The following is a 16,607-nucleotide window of genomic DNA, read 5'->3' on the forward strand; positions in this document are numbered from 1 at the left end:
AATATGAAAGCATGATATGAGAACATGTTTGAATAGGATTCAAACATGTTCGATTTCTTTAAAATCTATTTTCAATAATGCCATCGCAGGCCCCCACCATCCCTTTTATAATCAATCTGTGTTTTGAATTGACTAATAAATTAAGGGTTGTTAATGTTATTTTAAAAAAATGGGTTGTTAAACAACTAACTTCCTGTTTTTTTATAATCAATTTGTCTTCTTATTTCATGCCGCGTCCACTTAATATAAAAATTACTAAACTAATTTGGATTGATTGAAAAAGTAAGATAAATAAGCTACTTATAGTAAATATGACATAATCTCCCTAAAATAATCCTGTCTACTTATAAATGCGACGAGGAGCATTTTGAATTTTGGCTTCATTACTAGTTATCATGGGAAACCTTATCTTTCATTTCTCCTTCATGCTCTTCATGCTTTATCTCATGGTTTGCCCATCTTTATGTCACTCCAATTTTTCTTGCGATGAATTGGCGCTTTTGGCTCTCAAATCTTCTGTTAGGGATCCTTACCATCGCTTGGAAAACTGGTCCAGTTCCTCTTCCATATGCAATTGGTCTGGGGTTACATGTGATTCTAGGCATAAGAGAGTTAGAATACTGAGTCTTGCTAAAATGGATCTCAACGGCACCTTACCGTCGCAGCTTGGCGATATGTCCTTCCTTGTAAAACTTGATCTCAACAGCAACAATTTGTATGGTAAGTTGCCAAAAGAGTTGTTTCAGTTGCAGAGGTTAGAAATTCTGAACCTAAGCTATAATGCATTCAGTGGAGAAATCCCAAGTTGGATAGGAAGCTTATTTAATCTTCAACACTTGATTCTTGGCAATAATAGTTTTGGAAGTATCATTCCTCCAAGTATATCCAATTTGTCTATGTTGGAGACCTTGGATTTGAGCTCTAATTCTCTCCAAGGATCTATTCCGTTTCATATTGGAAGGCTTCAGCATCTCAAAACTTTGCGCCTTTCTGTGAACAAGCTTTCAGGAATCATACCTCCACCTATTTCTAATATATCCTCACTTGAGCGCATCTCTCTGTCTGTCAACGTCCTACAAGGTATGCCTTGCATAATTAATACTCATCTCGTCCTTAATGTAAAACCTATTTAACTAATTTGATTACATTAAAGAAGTCAGATAAATTAGTTAATTATAAGAAATGTGACGTATTTTCCTAAAACACCATAATAATTGTTCTTAATATCTTCTCTCTCCTTCCTACTTGATTATGGTTGAATGAATATCAATAGTAGTTTAAAAAAAATGATAAATATGAAAAATATGTCTTGTATTTAATACCAATGTTAACTCAACAATTAAATCCTATACTAAAGATAGGAAGAGTATGTAATATAAAGCATTTATTCGGTTTCAAAATTCATAGAACGTTGTCTTCTTCAACATTCATTTCACACCATTCTGTTTATTATATCAACCACAGTTCATTCCCTTTCCTTTAAGTTACAAATGAGTTAATATGAAGAGGGGGGAAAAAAGAGTACTGTACTGTAGCGATCATGTAATTTTCTGTCGTATTGCAGGACCTATTCCCATAGAAATGAATAAGCTCACAAAGCTGAAAATTATATACTTGGAAGATAATAAGTTGACTGGCCAAATACCAAGAAGTATTGGAAGCTTGATCATGCTTCAAGAATTATATCTTTCAACCAATAACTTACAAGGTAGCGTAAAATTTTTAACTCATCATAATTTGTCACCATGTTTTTCTTTTCCTTTTAAGGATTTTCTCTATGCATGTCTTTTTTCTTTTTCCTTACTTTTTTTGCCAACAACTCTGCACATGCGTCATTAGGAGCAAATATACATTGATCTTCTTTAATAATATGTGGGAGTTAAAATATATTTATTTAAATGACAATAAATTTTGGTGATCAGCATCCCTTGAAATACATGTCAAGTTGGATGCTAGAATGCAAGGAATTGGGGTAATTATTGACCTTCTATTAGATTTACTAGACAGAATGAGCTTGAATGCTCATCAAGTTGAACATCCCAAGCTCATTAGATATTGGCCATTCATATCTGAATTGGACAGTCCAGATGTGATGATTTTTTTGTTCTTGTTCTTAAAAAATAATTGTTTTGATTGGTATAGAATCTAAATAAAGGTAATCTCTTAACTATTATTTTTTTAAAAATAATTAATTAAAAATTTTAAATCTAGCAAATTTGATGAGTTTAGGGTGTTCATTACCTTTAAGCACCTAAACTGGTTCCTTTAGTGGACACACCTCTGGTGACATTCCAAATTTGACTATACCTGGTTATGTATTAAGAAATTTAATAGATAATTAAACAAATTCCTCCCTCCCACAAAAAATATAAATGATAAACAATATTAAAAAGCAGTGTGCATATATATAACTAAATATCTCTTCACTATCACAAAATAGTTATTAAATTACAAGATTCACATGCCCTCACCTTTGTACAGATCATGAACTATCATAAATTTACATATAGAAACTCAATGTCTCTTATATTGGTCATACTGCAGGAGATATTCCCAAGGAAATTAGCAATCTTACAAATGCTAACAAAATATACTTGGATAACAATCACTTGTCTGGTCACATACCAAAAGGCATTGGAAAATTGACTATGCTTCAAGAGCTATCTCTTGCCAACAATAACTTTGAAGGTACGTGTGTGTGTGTGTGTGTGTGTGTGTGTGTGTGTGTGTGTGTGTGTGTGTGATTTTGTCAAACTGTGAGCGCTCTCCAGTTTTCTTCAAGAGTTAGTGCTTCTGTAACATACTTCCTCTGATCCTATATATAAGATATAAACAACTAAATTATGTAGATAATAAAGTTGGTTAAAAATGATTGACGATAATAAGTATGTAAAAAAATATTTTTTATTTTTGAGAAATTCCTTATTTATGGTGAGAGTAAAATGAGAGATAGAGAATGAGCAGAAAAATGAGGTTTTTTTTTTTTTTTTTGCTTGCAGGAAATATTCCCATTGAAATTAGAAGCCTTACAAATCTGAAAATTATAGACCTGTCAGTTAATCAACTATTTGGCCATATACCAAGAGGCATTGGAAACTTGACTATGCTTCAAGATTTAAATCTTGAAATCAATAATTTGGAAGGTACCTTTCCACCCCCAATATAATGTGCTATTATCATTTTTATATTAATATGATATTCTAGGCGTTAGCATCATATCAATAGTGCTTTTCCTTCTTTTCTTCCCCCCCCCCCCCAATAATGCAAGATATGTTCATTTATGAATATTTTTTGGGGACTATAATATTAGGACTACTTTTCAATAGTTATATTTCTTGTAAGAGATATAATGGCTGCATGACCAAGACATTGACAACATATATACAGTACTAATTAAGTAATAACAAAATGAGTAGCATATTGTTCCACGAGAAAACAATTAAGTATAGTAAGCATACAAGTTGTGCATTAATTGGTGACAAGTGGCTGGTGTAGAATATTCACTTTCTACGTCCGTTATACAAAGAAATCAACATGTTGGCAACATAAAAGTTTTTTTTTTAATTCATAAAAGGTATTATTTTTAATATGTCATCATTTGCTTTCTTATTAAACTACTCTGCAATTAACCAACAATAAAGCTAGCATCTAGAACAAGCAACAGTAAAAACAAACAATATGCATCAAACCAGGAACCAGCAACAATAAAACATGCGTGTATACGAAAAAAAAACAATAAAACATATATGTTTTATTACAAAATCAATAACCAAAGACTAAAATAGTATGAGGTGAAGAAATCTGTAAATTATACTAAAAAAACCAATTATATTCTAAACCATATACAATATCCAGCAACTTAACTAATTGCATTTCACTAGTCGAATGCAATATTTTACTATACCAAGATCAGTTATTGTCCTCTTATACTCATGTTTGTAACGGTTGAATTCAATAGTTGTTCCCCACATAGCAACATATATCTATCTTTAAGATGTCATTTCATTCCCAGTATTCTCAAGATGAAATATATCAGGTTTTCTTCATCTCAGATCACTCGAACTGCTCTTTAAACCCATAACCCCCTATCGAGGGTCAAATTTCTACTTCTGACATCGGACACTTAGAGTGTTTATCCAATGCCACATTGAGCTCCACTTATTGGGTTCAGGAGGCCCAACAGGCTCACCATTAACCATATATTAACAGATCGACATTAGTGATAAAATTAGAGAACAATCACTCAATACTGATTATCGAAAATAGGAACATGACGTCTTAATAGCTAGACATTGTAATTCTATTCACAGCTTTAGTTTTTTTTAACTGCTTCAAACATTATTTTCACTGGCATTTCAACTAAAATTTGTATTCAGGTTCAATACCTATGGAAATAGGCAATCTTCAACAACTTGAAACGTTATTATTATCTCAAAACAAGTTGAACAAGTCTATTCCATCAGAAATTTTCAACATCTCAGCTTTGAAAGTCTTGTCTCTCTCAAACAATTCTCTATCAGGAAGTCTTCCATCAGATTTTGGATATGGCCTTCTTAATCTACAGAGTTTATATTTATGGGGCAACAAACTATCTGGAAGGATCCCAAATACTATATCCAATGCTTCCAAGTTAACCATTCTAGAATTAGAGCAAAATAATTTTGAAGGGGTTTTGCCAAGCACAATTGGGCATTTAAGATACTTAGAAAATCTGTGGGTGCATGATAACAATTTCTCCATAATAGATGATGATTCAAATTCTGAAACTGGCTTTTTTAGCTCGTTGTCAAATTGTAGACATTTGAAAACCCTAATTCTCTCAAAGAATCCATTGCAAATGAAACTTCCCAAGTCCATTGGAAATTTGTCTGATTCTCTACAGACACTGATGATTGACTTCTGCGGGATTAATGGTAGCATACCATTAGAAATTGGGAACCTGTCCAACTTGGTTCAACTATCTTTTGCTGGAAATGTTTTAAATGGATCAATTCCAACAACAATTAGCAACTTACAGGATCTTCAGTATTTGAATCTTGTGGGCAATGAGCTAGATGGCTTGATTGTTGATGAGCTTTGTGACGTTAGAACAATTGCATACTTATATTTATCTCAAAACAAATTTTCTGGAGCAGTGCCTTCTTGCTTAGGAAATCTTATGTCCCTGCGGGAGCTTTATTTGGGCTCCAATAAGTTGATCTCCGAGATACCTTCTTCCTTTTGGAATTTAACAGGCATATTGAAAGTAACCTATCTTCCAACAAGTTAGTTGGAAATCTTTCATCCAACATTGGGAACACGAAAGCTCTCATTCTATTAGATTTATCAAGAAATCATATTTCAGGCACCATTCCGACGACCATTGGTGGCTTGCAAAATTTGGAAGTTTTCTCCTTAGCACATAACATAATGCGAGGGACGATTCCGCGATCACTTGGGGATTTGCTAAGCTTAGTAAATCTAGACCTTTCCCAAAATAACTTGTCTGGTGAGATTCCTAAATCACTAGAGTCAATTACGTCCCTTAAGTTTGTCAACCTCTCATATAACGAACTACAAGGTGAGATCCCAAGTGACAGGGTCTTCAAAGATTTGACAGCTGAATCTTTCATGGTGAATAAAGCACTTTGTGGTGAGCCAAAAATGCAAGTGCCTACATGCAGAAAAGAGGAAAGAAAAAGGTCAATAGCAAAACTGATTTTGCTGAAATTTATACTACCCATGGTTTTGTCAACACTTTTGGTTGTTTCAGGCATTATCCTCTTTCAATGTAAACGAATGAATTCTAGGAATACCATAATGAAACAAGAGTTATCAGCTTTGGGAATGCCTAGAAGGATTTCATATTTTGAAATTTTGGATGCAACCAACAAATTTGATGAGAGTAACTTACTGGGAAGTGGAAGTTTTGGTTCTGTATTTAAAGGAAGGCTTTCAAATGGAACAATGGTTGCTTTTAAAATATTCAATTTTGATTCAGAAGCATCGTCAAAGAGCTTTGAACTGGAATGTGACACAATGCGTAATGCACGTCACCGCAATTTGGTGAAGATCATAAGTAGTTGTTCCAATGTTGATTTCAAGTGTTTGGTAATGGAGTTCATTCCCAATGGGAGTCTTGAAAAATGGTTATATTCTCATAACTATAGTTTGGATTTTCTGCAAAGGTTGAATATAATGATAAATGTTGCATCTGCTTTGGAATATCTCCATCATAGCTTGCCAACACCAATAGTCCACTGTGATTTGAAGCCAAGAAACATTTTGTTGGATGATAACATGGTTGCTCATGTGAGTGACTTTGGAATTGCAAAATTTCTAGACAAAGGAAAGTCTAGGACACTCACAGAGACAATACCTACAATTGGTTATGTTGCACCAGGTAATAATCCAACACCTTTGCTTCTTTTTTCCTTCAATATGAATAATCACGAATTCTTATATAACCAAAAAGCTTGGCTCTTGGGTATTTACTTCATTTTTAGTATATGTTTGTCATTCCTTGAGGCTTAATCTAAGATAAATATAACTTTTGATCTTTGAACTTTTTCTCAATTATTGATTCTGCCTTTAAACTTCAATCTGAAATAACTTAGAACAAGCCAATTCTTATGAATTTTTTTGACTCGAACTAGCCTAATCCTTGCAAATCTTTACAGCTCAATAAACTATAACGGCTGAATTGATTAAATTCTTATTTTGCAATTTGTTTTACGAGATAGTTGATTTTTTTTACTTGGTGGAATCAAATCATATGCAGAATATGGATCTCTTGGAATTGTCTCAACAAAAATTGATGTGTACAGCTTCGGAATAATACTAATGGAAGTATTCACAAGAAAAAGGCCAACAGAAGATATGTTTGTGGATGGCTTGAGCTTGAAGAGTTGGGTAAGTGAATCAATGTCGTCCCGTTCACTAACTCCAGTCATAGATTCCAATTTATTACAAGGAGATCATGATGAAAAATATATTGCCAATATTTTGACAACTACATCCACTATTCTTGAATTGGCCTTGAACTGTTGTGCCAACTTTTCACAAAGGCGTTGCAATATGTCAGAGGTTGTGGTATCATTAAACAAGATCAAGAACGTGTTTATTCAAACATGCCATTTAAAGAAATATTGAACCTATTTGCAATTAATTTGCATTACTGTCTATCTCTCATGTTTAGAAAATGCTGGATGCGATACCTAGTAAGAAATTAATGGAGATACACTGAAGCCAAATATATGAGCTGTAAATTTAATTTATTGTTTTTTTGGATGAGCTGTATTATATGGATTATGAGTGTTTTGATCAATGAGATGTAGGAATCCATATTCTCAAGGTCTCAGAGAAGGTACTGAAGTATTTATGTTCTCTCTCATCATTCCAGTATATTTAGTTCCCTAGCTCTTTTTTGAGGATGTTTCTTGATGCTACATTATATGGTGATTTTTTTTTTATATTTATAAATCCTTATTCGCATTATTATTTCATATTTTGATTATAATACTTTTTGCAAACAAATAACAAAGGTTATGGGAAAGCACTTATAAGTGAGTTTGACAATTTTGACGAGTTAAAAAATGTCATTCAACAACTTTTAAGTAATGTGCTTATCCCTACATTATATATATATATATAAAACTTTGTAATGCACCTACGTAATTGTTCTTTTTTTTTTTGTTGTGCGTGTGAATAAACAATAATAATATTATTTCTTTGAAAAAATACATGTTTTCTGTCAAACAAGATTTTTCCTATTAAAAAATTAATATAAAGGTTTATAAACCTGAAATCATTCACCATAATCAATATATTTTATCATATTATTGAGGTGATTGTAAATTTAAATTTTTTTAATGATTGCTAATTATTTTTTAGTTTTGCACTACTTCTGTCTCTTTATGCAAGTAAAACGCAGTTGTCAGACTCCTGGATGCCATCAAGTTCGTAGGTGTCTGCTTCTTTTCCTTCTTCTCGTTCCCGCCCTTAATCATTTATTGGGATGTATGGGTCATATATAATCAAAAAGTTGAATGTACAAGCCTTCTAATTGTACAATATGACTAACGTAAAATTTGTATGAGAAATGAAAGAAAACCGCTGTCCAGGAAAATCCCTCTGGTCTATTTTTTTTTTTTTTTAAAAAAAACATCATCTTGTAAATGAAAATACAATAGGTTGATTACTTCTGCTCCATGGAACCAGCCTCACGAAATAATTTCAACTATATGTAGAATTCTAACATGTAGGATTGTGTTCTCTATAGAGGCAAAACTAAGAATATTTATTGCAAAACTTATTACTTAGGCAAGTATTTCGAAAAGAGTCGCACATCGAGTATTATAAAAGAAACAAACCAGACGATAACACTCAAGAAGTCGACGCCGGCATGAAACTCAAATGGGGGTACTGAGATGATGGAATATGGCTTTGACAAAGGAACCAACTGCTGGAACCATCGCTTTTTTGTTCTGGCCACCTGCAATGTTATGATTAGTGAATATTTGAAACACTGAATATTGTTAGGAGTTTCTCAGGACATGGAGCGTTACACCATTTCATCATGGAAAACTGAAGTTGGAATATAAGAATGGTAGCCTCAAGTGTTACATGCCTTAATAGAAACCAATAAACTTAAGAAGCTAATCACATCAGGTTTTAGATAGATCACCCTTTATACCACTGGCCAGTTCTCACCTCCGATTCCAATTGAAGTAGTTGCTTCATCTTGTCATCAACTACTATTCGATGAATAGATGCCAAACAGTCGTTCTCAAACCCAAAAGACTCCAATGTAACACAGATCTTCACGTTCCATTATTATTGCGTTTGCTGATTCTGATTTTGAAAATCTCTTAACATGTCAGCTAAGGTTTTGTATTGATCCCTCTGTCCTTTTCTGTAAACCCCAGTTTTGAAATTCATCAATGCCAATGTCCTCTTTTCTTCCTTTTTCATTCTTTCCTATCCTACCCTTGTTCATTTTGTAGGAGTTGGCAAAAAAAAAAAAAAAAAAAAAATCATTCCAGAATTATGAATGGTGTTCTCTGTATTTAAGCATCAAGAACAGAGCAATAACAAGAAGCGAAAACCCAGAATCCTAAAAGTTATGAACCGACAACAGCGAAGCATTCCATGTCAGAATGTGTCGTTGAAGTTAAACTTATCTCCCCATTGATAATGACCCGTTCCTTTCTGCTTGAGGCATTACCATTGATTCTGCCAAATGAGCCATCTTGTTCGATAATAGAAGTTGCGATTGCAAAGGGACTGAATCTGGCCTCTCTGGCACAGGGAGGAGAAAAGAGAGAAGAGGAGGAGGAGGAATTCAAAGAAGAAAATGCCAAGACCGAGTCACTTACATCCGAAGGTGGTCGTTTTGGGGATGAGCTAGCAGTTACGCTCCGGCGTTGCATATTCTTCTTGCTCATGTTTTTGTTGTACTTCAATTTAATTGTAGCATCTCCTCTTCTTGATACAAAAATTAAATAACTAATTTAAGAATATTAGGGTTAATATAATTTTTTATCTTCAAATTTACTCTTATTTTAGTTTTTATTCCCCAACCTATGATTTGAAATGTGAAGAACCAAAACTAAAATGAGAATAAATTGAAAGAGAAAAGATTATATTAACGCTAAATATGATATTACTGTGGCATGCGCGAATTTCTTGGTCATTGGACGGCATGAAATGAAGGAAACTATTTACAAGATATTCATTATGTAAAGTTCTTGAATCACACCTAACCATGTATTGTATTTTTTTTAAAAAATTCTTTTGATCCTATTTACAAAAACTTTAAACTATATTAACTCTTTAAAATATAATAACTTTCTAAATTAATATCTACTCAATATATACACCTTTAAAAAATAATTATCTATATTGTAATAAATAAAGGACAAAATAATATATCCATATTAAAAACTTAATGAAGTGACGTGTAAATAGAACAGAAAAATATTTTTTCTCTACTATATAAGTAGGACCAGAAGAGTTTGACCATTTGTGATTAAAAAATTTGTCATAATATGTGTGCGTATATATATATAAGTAACCTGATGACCTAATGGTACTCAAGACCTTTTTTGAAAACTTAAAAATAAGAACTCCTACTTTTTTTTTTTTTTGGGGGCCAACAGGACTCACACATGTCATTGACCAAAAAGTCCCACAATCCATATATTACAGATCATCCATATCAAAAAGCATATCCATAATTTCTCACTAGGCGTTGCATCCATACATTTCTAAGTGACGACAACGCAAATTAATTACAAATAAGTTTAATATTTGTCTAAGTGACGTCTTTGCATAAACATGTCCTTGATCTTGTTCAATGGTGCCACAACTTGTGATATATTATGTAAACATCTTATTTTTTCCGGGCCCACTAAGTAATAAACAACAACATTAAGAATAATAGAAAATTTCTCTTTGATTCATTTTTGGAGGCCAAGTTTTAAAATCTTCCCAAAAAAAAAAGAAGAAAAATCAAGTAAGAATATCTTTTCTACCATAATGGATAATAAAAAGAGAAGATGTGGTTAATTGTTTATTGACCTCTAAAATATCTTTTCTACCATAATGGATAATAAAAAGAGAAGATGTGGTTAATTGCTGATTGACCTCTAAATTAGAAAGTATGAGGTGGACACATTAAAGAGAAAAATCAGAAAATAAAAATAAAAATAAAAATAAAAATAAAAATCTCTTGTTTAATTTGATTGGTTCCCGAATTGGAAATATTCTTTGGAGCCACAATTATGGAAACAATAAAAAGCAAAAATTAAAATGAAAAATGACAAATTAATAATGATTTGGTGCTTAAATAGGAAGTAATATTATGAGTCATAATTCAGAAAAATAAAAAATAAAAATAAAAAAGAAAATGAGAAATCCCAGCTGAAGTTTATAAATAGGAGGGTAAGGGTTGAGGAAAAACTAACAAGGTTTATGAGAGAAAAGACACCAAGTGAGAAGGCTTCATCTCAGTAGGGTCACATCATGTGTATGGTTCTTTCTTTTCTCCTTTGATGATTTTTGTGCATTCCGTGCTATTTCCTTGCTTCTTGGGTGTTTAACAAAAATGGAAGTATTCAGAAGATAGGCAATATAACGGAAGAGAATAATTTGGTTGTGAACTTATTTGTGGCTTATGACTCACCTTTTTTTAGCAAGCCATAGTTGGGGTCCTCTCTTTTTCTATTCTATTGTCTTTGATTTAATAATTTTATGATGAATTGTTTTCAGTTGATCTTTCTTCTTCCTCTTAAAAGTGTTTCTTTTTTTCAGATCTCTACCATGTGAGGTTTTAAAAACTCTACAAGTATCCTGATTTATTAGTAAACCGTGTAAAATTATGAAAGTTTTCAAGTATACGAATGGAGTTGTACAAATTTTCTTTTTAAAATAAATAAAAAAGAAGTAAAATAATTTTGGCCCAATGTTCATAAACCAAAATAAAATAAAAAGTCCTCTTTTCAATTAAAAAAATAACATATTTTCAAATTAATGTTTTCTTTAGAGCCATGTAAAGTTTTTAGAACCTTTAGAAGCTTGAACAATTATTTTTTCTGTATAAGATTGTAAGAAGCTCCGTAGGAAAATCAAAAGCTCTTTCAAAAATTTTTTTTTCCAAATACCAACAAAGGAATTGATTTTATCAATTAAAAATTACAAACCAACAATAAATATCTTTCTTAAATAAAATGAATAAATATTTTCCTAAAAGATATCAATCAAGTGACACTTATTTTTACCCCCAAATTACATGGACTTTGACTTCTCTAACAGGTACATAGGTCCTAGGTTTTTATTCTAGGTTAAGTTGGCTTTGTAAATAAATTATTTTTATTTTATTTTTTCATTTTTGTAAATAAAAAGTTTTTCTTCTTATTGTTTTTTATTTCTTTTTTAGGGTAATTAAAATATAATAAAAAGCCATATTAATTTTGAATAGCTTCATGAATGGGTGCTGCTTAATACTCCCTCCGTTCCTTATTATAAGAGACAAATAACTAAATCACGTTGATCAAAAAAACAGTTAAAATTAGTTGGGAACAATTAATATGTAAAAAGTATAATATTTTTTCCCATAATGCCCCCGTTAATAAGGAGAGAGAGTATAAGAGAGAACAATTAAATTATTAAAAGAAAGAGAAGTGAGAGGGAGAGAGAGTATGAGTTGGAGACAAAATAAATAGGGGTAAAATAGGAAATCAATACAAAAAAATAGAGACAACTTTTAAGTGTCTCTTATATATGGGAACATACCATAAGCATCAAATGTCTCTTATAATAAGGAACGGAGGGAGTACTTTTTAATGCACAATCGACTCTTGGACCCTCACAGCCATCCTTTTTAAATTTTGGTGGCAACTCTTTTTTCTTGTTTCAACCCCAAAATTGTCTAATCACATGTTTCAAGTGGTCTTAGCAACTTTCATTGGCATTATTTTGTTTATCTATATGATAATTCTCATTTTCTTGCAGTTGGTCATACATCTTCATCCATTATGCCCTCCTTGTTGCATATGTAGCTCGTTCTTCAGATATATTGACAAATTTTCTTGGAATTCCCTCGTATGTGTCACAATATCTTCCTTCAATTATTTCTAGATTTTGCCTGCTCTTTTGCCTCCTGTCTCTATATTCATGTGGCCAGACTTAACTTTTACATTCCGATTAAATCTAGCACACTTGCTAGATGCTGATACTGGCATTTTGGTTGCAGATGGGAAAGTGCAACTTTTTTTTAATTGGTTTTCGGAAGCCTATGCTTTCTTGGAAAGTTGGTGTGCATTTTATCAAACTTCTCTCTTTTCTCGTGTCAACTCATATCCGTTTGATCAGGTTTACTCATTCTCGTGTAGTTTCCATGTTAAAATTGATACCATTGTCTTTCCAATAAAAAATGATAGTGTATTATTGTTTTTGGCCTGAGAAAATGACACCGTATCATAATTGAGTACAAATGCAAAAATTTGTCAAACTACAGTATTTGTAGTAGTTCAATCCAGTCATATTACGTCAATGGTCTCAGAACATCAACGTATATTTAATTATGAGACCCTATGACACTTGTAGATAATCCTTTTTTCTACTGTAATTCTTTTTGGGAAGAAATTTCGGTTTCAGCTTCATATTATTCATGCTTCTGGTTAAGCAGTACATATAGGCCATAGTATAGCAGTCTTGACTGATCAAATAAGAAGAGATAAAAGAAAAAAATAAAGAGTTTTAAAACTTGAAATTAATGGGGATAAGAATAGAAAAAATAACAGAAAAGATGAGTAACGGTCGATGTAATATTCACAAGAATATCACAAGATATTTGTCATGTTTAAATTCATAAAATATTATCAGAGGGCTTGATTAATTATCCCAGATAATAAAATTTTAGTAAGATCGGTCGAATGCATTTGGAAAAGGAACCAAAGGAAAATGAGTAGGTTCTCTGTGAATAATTACATTTCTTTTAGTAATAGTTTTTCTATTTCTAAGGGTGGCTATGTCAACCAAGAATTCTTCTCAATCTGTAGCCAGCGCTTTATTGGTGCAGTTGACGGGATTCTTGTCTTTGGAATCATTAATTCCTTTGCAGATCTTTTGGTAAGATTCTCAAATCAAGAACCATGAACTCATGCTTTAGTTATACACTATCTTAATCCTTCCATGTGTGAAATAAAAATCTTCTGCAAGAATATATGACTGAAAGTGATAATTGAGAATGAATATTCATTCATGTTGTGGTGGAGATTGAATTTTCATTCTTATACTACTAGAAAAAAGACCTTTAACGTCGCAAACTAACGGCAGTTCAGCAGAAAAACGAAGTGGAAAAAAACGCGATGGCATTTTTGTAAATAAGTTGAAAGGTTTATTACTTTCCACGGCGGTTCTTTAAAGAATTTAAAAAAAAAAAAATTTTAACGGCGGTTATACATATAACCGCCGTTTAAAACCCTTTTCCACAGCGGTTCTATATTTAACCGCCGTGGAAAGTCGACTTTCCACGGCGGTTCTATAATTAATCGCCGTGGAAAGTTGACTTTACACGGCGGTTCTATAATTAACCGCCGTGGAAAGTTGACTTTACACGGCGGTTAACTATAGAACCGCCGTGGAAAGTCAACTTTCCACGGCGGTTAAAAACCGCCGTGTTTTCCTTGCCTTTCAACGTCGCCTTTAACAACTACGCCTTCAAAACCGCCGTTAAAAGCCACTTTTAACCGCCGTTAAAAGCCTTTTTTCTGGTAGTGTTAGGCAGCGGCAAGTGGGGAACTGCACTGGATGCTCTTCTTAAGGCCAACTTCCAAGCATCTCCTATGAGTTTACCTATTATTGCGCTTTCTTTTGTTTACCAGGTAACATCACCAATCTGAAGTTGTTGAACAACTTGAGATAATCGCAACGCTTTGGTATAACTTATCCAGAATGTGGTGCCTGTTCTTTGCACGAATCTTGAAGGGGACTTATCAAAAGTAAGGTGACAAATTTCACTGTCATGCTTTGTTTTGTTTTGTTTTTTTTTTTTTTTGGTATTTGCTAATACTTAAAATTTGACTCACTTTTGGGAGTCTTCAGTCATGTTAGGGAGAACTTACAATAATAGAATGGAATATGAAGCTTTGAAAACAGAGACCTTTTATCTATGAGATGGCTAAGTCCTACATTAGTAGCATGGGATGCTCAATGGAGTATCAACTGTGTGGGTTTTCCCGCCTCAATAGTTAGCTTTAGAGAGATGGTATCCATCTTACTTAGGTGCTCATTGTCTTTTTTTCTTCAGTCTGAGATCAAGTTTGAAATACAATGTATGATGTGCAAGACTGTGAAGGGCTTGAAACTTCTTGACACTGAGATATATGACGGTGTCTTGTTATCCAAATATCAAAATTATTCAAGCCCCGGTCGCATAATCGTCTGAGATTAACTGCTTACTTTTCTTTGCCTCTGACTAGACCCTTAACTTATGGGATATTCCCATTGCGTCCAACAATTGGTGGGGCCCTCTGTCTACTCAACGTTTCCATATTAGGCCAATCAACCTGGCTCATTCACCAAATCATATTATCCTGTTTATATGGCTTATTAATAGACAAACTCATGATGGTCTCTGTTCCTCCATCTTGTGTCTTTTTTGGTCCGAAATTAAGTTTAAGATACAATGTATAGGAGGTTTCTGCTTTGCCTATTATTTCAGCCCAAAAGATCTTTAGTGTGAGGGAGCATATTAATTAACAAATTACAACATAACTATATATGGTCTTTTACCTACCAACTTATGCTGTTGGTTGTCTACCCTCAGGTTGTCTTGGCTTATATTTGAATTTTCTAACAATTGCGGGAGTGCAATTGTCCTAGGCACTGGTAGTGCTCTTTCTCTTTTTGGTCTGGAATGCTGTTATCCTTGGAACTTTTGGTAATAATGAAATGGGAGTGGACCCATTAGAACAATTGAGATCCACAAATGGAATAGTTGGAGTAAGTCCGTACAAAATTTCAGGCATGTTTTAGCCTGAACTATAACAAAGACACCTGAAGTTTTGGCATCTGATTGTTGAATTTTGTTCCTCCTCACAACCTGATCCTGCAGCCTATAGTTGAAGCATTCTCGCTTCTTGCAATTGTAACATCTTACATCGGATTTGTTTTGGGTTTGTCAGACTTTCTTGCAGACTGTAAGTGTCCCTTTTTTTTGCGGGGTTCGGTAATAATGTAGAGCTGAGAGTTTGATAATTTTTTCGTGATCATCTATCTTTATGTTTCACTATATATATATATATATATATGTATGTATGTATCACACTTTTTAATAGCCTTGAATCTATTTCTTTTTTCCAATAGATGTCAAATAATGCTTAGGCCTTGCGGGTTGGACTTTCTGCAGCTGACATAAGATCTCAACTTTTCATAAGCAATGAAGAGGTCATTTAGGCTACGAACTTGGACAAAATAGAAACCGTCTATACCTTCTACTGAATTTTCAATTTAATTGAGTTATGATGCAACTAAGATTGACCTTTAATCTTCTGTCAATTGTTTTTAAATTAAAGAGGCAGATATTATCAGCTTGAGATTATAAATAAGATCAAACTCGTGACTTTCAACTATCCATGCCACTAGGCTATATGGCCTTTAGCATCATTTCTCCATGAGTGCATAAGACTAATGAAGAATTATATCATTTTTCTCATGTTAATTATTTGGATTTTCAGTATTGCGGTTCCCATCTGGTCAAAACAAGCCCCTGCCATTTGTTTTAGCTTTAGTCCCATCGCTGGGCATGTCTTAGTACTTTTGTTTGTTGATTTTTTTTTTCCATCAATTTAATGTTGAGCCTGAAAAATGGAACTGTGTTCATTATTTATTTTTCTATATAATTCATAGTTTTTTTTATTGGGAATTAATTCTGGTGCAGCAAGTTTTTCTCATAGTTTCATTTCAATTTGTAGTGTTGGTCAAAATATAGCAGTTGCTCATCAAAGAGTCAGGTGGCAAAACTCGCTGAATTTGTCAACCATCATTTGAAAAATTATGTTTAGCCTATCAATCAATTATTATTTAAATCTTGTTATTAGGGGTATGCAAAAGTCTGATAATCT

General features: G+C 32.9%; 1 protein-coding gene and 1 pseudogene across 1 annotated transcript; both read left to right on the forward strand.

Annotated features, from left to right (window-relative positions):
* The first annotated feature begins 395 nt into the window (after positions 1-395).
* On the forward strand, positions 396-7,352 carry LOC114755299 (probable LRR receptor-like serine/threonine-protein kinase At3g47570). Its single transcript, XM_028944170.1, has 8 exons — positions 396-1,080; positions 1,565-1,651; positions 2,545-2,688; positions 3,000-3,143; positions 4,377-5,264; positions 5,345-6,382; positions 6,761-6,891; positions 7,317-7,352. The coding sequence occupies exons 1-8, from the start codon at positions 396-398 to the stop codon at positions 7,350-7,352; spliced, it is 3,153 nt and encodes a 1,050-aa protein (XP_028800003.1).
* Positions 7,353-9,174: 1,822 nt separating this feature from the next.
* The window catches only part of LOC114755300 (tyrosine-specific transport protein 2-like), a 147,009-nt pseudogene continuing 139,576 nt past the window's right edge, over positions 9,175-16,607 (forward strand).

This window comes from Neltuma alba, unplaced genomic scaffold, assembly GCF_004799145.2.
Source record: "Neltuma alba isolate B1F8T4 unplaced genomic scaffold, ASM479914v2 tig00010248_pilon, whole genome shotgun sequence".
Taxonomy (NCBI): domain Eukaryota; kingdom Viridiplantae; phylum Streptophyta; class Magnoliopsida; order Fabales; family Fabaceae; genus Neltuma; species Neltuma alba.